Source organism: Hippoglossus hippoglossus, chromosome 9, assembly GCF_009819705.1.
Source record: "Hippoglossus hippoglossus isolate fHipHip1 chromosome 9, fHipHip1.pri, whole genome shotgun sequence".
Lineage (NCBI taxonomy): Eukaryota > Metazoa > Chordata > Actinopteri > Pleuronectiformes > Pleuronectidae > Hippoglossus > Hippoglossus hippoglossus.
The window spans coordinates 25,732,574-25,735,874 of record NC_047159.1 but is presented as its reverse complement, the minus strand read 5'-3'; the positions used below and the strand labels follow the sequence as shown (position 1 = coordinate 25,735,874).

The window sequence follows — 3,301 nt, the reverse complement described above, 5'->3', positions numbered from 1 at the left end:
CTGGAGGTCTTGAGAAGACCAGCACCCGCCTGCCCCCTCCCCCCTGCCTCCATCCCCTGCTATGGCAGGATAGTAAACCACTGACCTTCTAAAGAATGCCTGTGTAAATAAAGTCTGTTTTTATTGTTTTGATGAAGATAAAGAAAAACAAAGAACATCCCAACTCAGGGTCCACGGGCCTTTTAACCACACCACATGGTTTTAGATAGTTTGCTTATTTGCCATTGAGATTCTGTGAGTTACAATCAAATGTTAAGGTGCTGAATATGAATACTCTGTACTTCTAAAACTAGTTATACTACTACTACGACCACCAATAATATTAATCCTACTGGATCATAGTGAGTTGATAATGAATCCCTCATTACTTCATGGTTGTCTCACAGTTACTTGTTGTTATTTTTTGTGCCATCTTCAATTTAAGAGATACTTCATCATCCAAAACTAACACGTAGCTTCTGTTTCAAGCCAAATTCACAATAATAATAATAACATCATTGACATCCCTCTGTTTCAGACTGTATACACTAAGCTTTATTGGCATGACATTATGTTGCTAAAGCACAAATATCAAATGTTAATGTCAAATCAAAGACATGAATGTATAAGGAGAGAAAACAACAACCACAGCAGTTGTTATTAACAACATTTGAAGTAAGCTCTCTCTCTGTCTGATTTCCGGGTCCACGCCCTCCTGTCGGGAGTGGCCGCCCCCCCCCCCCCCCCCCCCCCCCCCCCCCCCCTCCCCCCCCCCTCACTGCAGCGGTACTTCCTGGATTGCCTCCTGTGTTGTTTTCTCGTGTCGAGTCCATAGACTGTAAGTCGAGTCGCTCCACCGGGACGGGAGCAGATTCGTTTCCCGTGGAGGCAATGAGGAAATGTCAGTCGTGGAGGTTAGTGAAGTTACTCACCTTGTCAGCTGTGCTCGTCCTGTCGGCTCAGATCTTAGTTGGTGTCCTGAGTAAAGAGCAGGTAAAGACAAGCCCCCTGTCAGAGCAGGAGCACAGGCTCCTGTCCCCCCACTCATACCAGTACATACTCAACCAGCCACTGTGCAGGGACACCAGCCCCTTCCTGCTCTTCCTGGTCCCAGTTGCTCCACAGGACGCTGCAGCGAGGGAGGCCATCAGGAAAACATGGGGAGCTCCAGGTCAGGACACCCTCACTGTCTTCTACATGGGGGTCCCCGAGGGGGGGCAGGGGTCCAGCCTCCAGGACAAGCTGGAGGAGGAGAGCAGGGAACATGCAGACATCATCCAGATGAACTTCCTGGACAGCTACCAGAACCTGACAATCAAGACTGTGATGATGATGAACTGGGCTGCGACCCACTGCCCCAGAGCCTCCTACATCATGAAGGTGGACTCTGACATCTTTGTGAACGTGTTCCACCTCCTGCGGTGGCTGAGGAGCTGCCCACGTCAGGCCTTCATCACAGGGTCAGTGATAAGCGATGGCAGGCCGAGGAGGGACAGTTACAGTAAGTGGCATTTGTCAGAGGAGGAGTACCCTGAAGACAGCTTCCCCCCGTTTGTATCTGGAGCTGGGTATGTCCTCTCTGCAGACCTGGCCGCCAGGATCTCCTGGGCCTCCAGGTTCGTCCGCATGATCTCCATGGAGGACGTGTACATGGGGTTGTGTCTGCGTGTGCTGGGGGTCCGGCCTGTGTATGCCCTCAGCCTGCCCACCCTCAGGAACCTCTTTGAAATCAGAGACTTGGAGTATGACAGGTGCACCTTCGCCAAACTCATCATTGTGAACGGGTTCAAGGCGTCAAAGCTGCTGCAGGTCTGGCAGGATTTCTCCAAAGGACACAGCAGCTGCTGAGGGTCAACTTTACCAAGTGCTTCACTGTTCAGACACATGAGAACTTCAACAAAGTTAAATGTAATGAAATCAGCGTCCTGCTCTTAAGGAAAGAAGCCATTACACACACAGGCAGCAGTGTGGATGTTCATGTTCATGGGCAACAGGGTCATGGGTAAAGCTGTATTATTATATTATGCAAACATTATTCAAATATTCAAATGAAACTATCAGAGAATATATCTTCACTCCAGAGTTAAACCTCAACTCGTTCATTTACAATCACAGACGTGTGACCTCAGGCTAAAAGAAAACCTCTCATGTTGATCTGCTGCTTGTCTCTTTAACTATAATATTGTCAATTCAGTATCTTTGTATTTGGACTGCTGGTTGGATAGAACAGGCAATTTGGATACATTCCTTTGGAAACAGTGGTGGACATTTTCAAATTATGTCTGATTTTCTTATACTAACCACTACATTTGACCTAATAATGGATAATGCAAACTAGAGCAGCTGGATATTATATAGAGATAGAATGTGCCTTAATCGATTTGAGATAAATTTCCATCCCAAAAGCTATACAAATATTCAGTTAACTGTCCCATAAGGGAAGCAGCAGAAGCTGCAACTGAGAAGCAGGAACCAAAGATTTCGGGCATTAAGTGATCAAAACAAAATAGTTGCAAATAATCAACACATCAACAGTTTTCTGTATAATTTATCATTTTTTGTTAACAAGTAAATGAAATGTAATAAGCTTGAACACTAATTTCTGAATAATGCACTCATATCCCTGATGTTATATTTGTGTGCACTTGTGAAGCGCCTTACGATCCTGGTTTTAAAAGTTGCTGTGGGAAAAAACTTTATTCAAACAATGTCGCAAATTATCTGCACTGAGAAGCTGGAACCTCGTTTTTCACGATTGTAGCTTTACTGACCGAGGCCAAATAAAACAAGACAAAATAGCTGCAGATGTTTTTTCATCCGCAATGTCAGTTCCAACTTCTTCATTCAAAGTCATATTTTATAGGTATTGTGCCGTAGTTAGGTCATAGTAGAGGTGTAAATAGGACATAATGTATCCTCTGAATTTATAATATACCAAAGTTGACCCCGTTTTACTGGCCTTGTACTTAATCTTCAGTTTGTGCCTGATGGGTTTGGGTTCCACGTGGACAGTAATTTACACTGGGCCACATTACCCAGCAAAACATTTATCTCTCAATCTGTCTGTCTGTCTGTCTGTCTGTCTGTCTGTCTGTCTGTCTGTCCGTCTGTCTGTCTATATCCGTCCATCTGGGCGTAAAATAACCCACAGCATATTTGTTGTGTTACTGTGCCTATTTATTTACACTGTGTCTTATGACGGAGTGGCTATTTATATATATATATATATATATATATATATATATATATATATATATATATATATATATGCGTTGTACTTACAAAGGAGAACCAGCTGGTGGCAGTATGTGTCAACTGCTGA

General features: G+C 44.3%; 1 protein-coding gene across 1 annotated transcript; it reads left to right on the top strand.

The window, feature by feature from the left end:
- Nucleotides 1–771: 771 nt before the first annotated feature.
- LOC117767873 (beta-1,3-galactosyltransferase 2-like) lies at nucleotides 772–3,068 on the top strand. Its single transcript, XM_034595839.1, has one exon. It carries the CDS (start codon nucleotides 871–873, stop codon nucleotides 1,825–1,827), a length of 957 nt encoding a protein of 318 aa, XP_034451730.1. The 5' UTR covers nucleotides 772–870; the 3' UTR covers nucleotides 1,828–3,068.
- The last annotated feature ends 233 nt before the right edge of the window (nucleotides 3,069–3,301 follow it).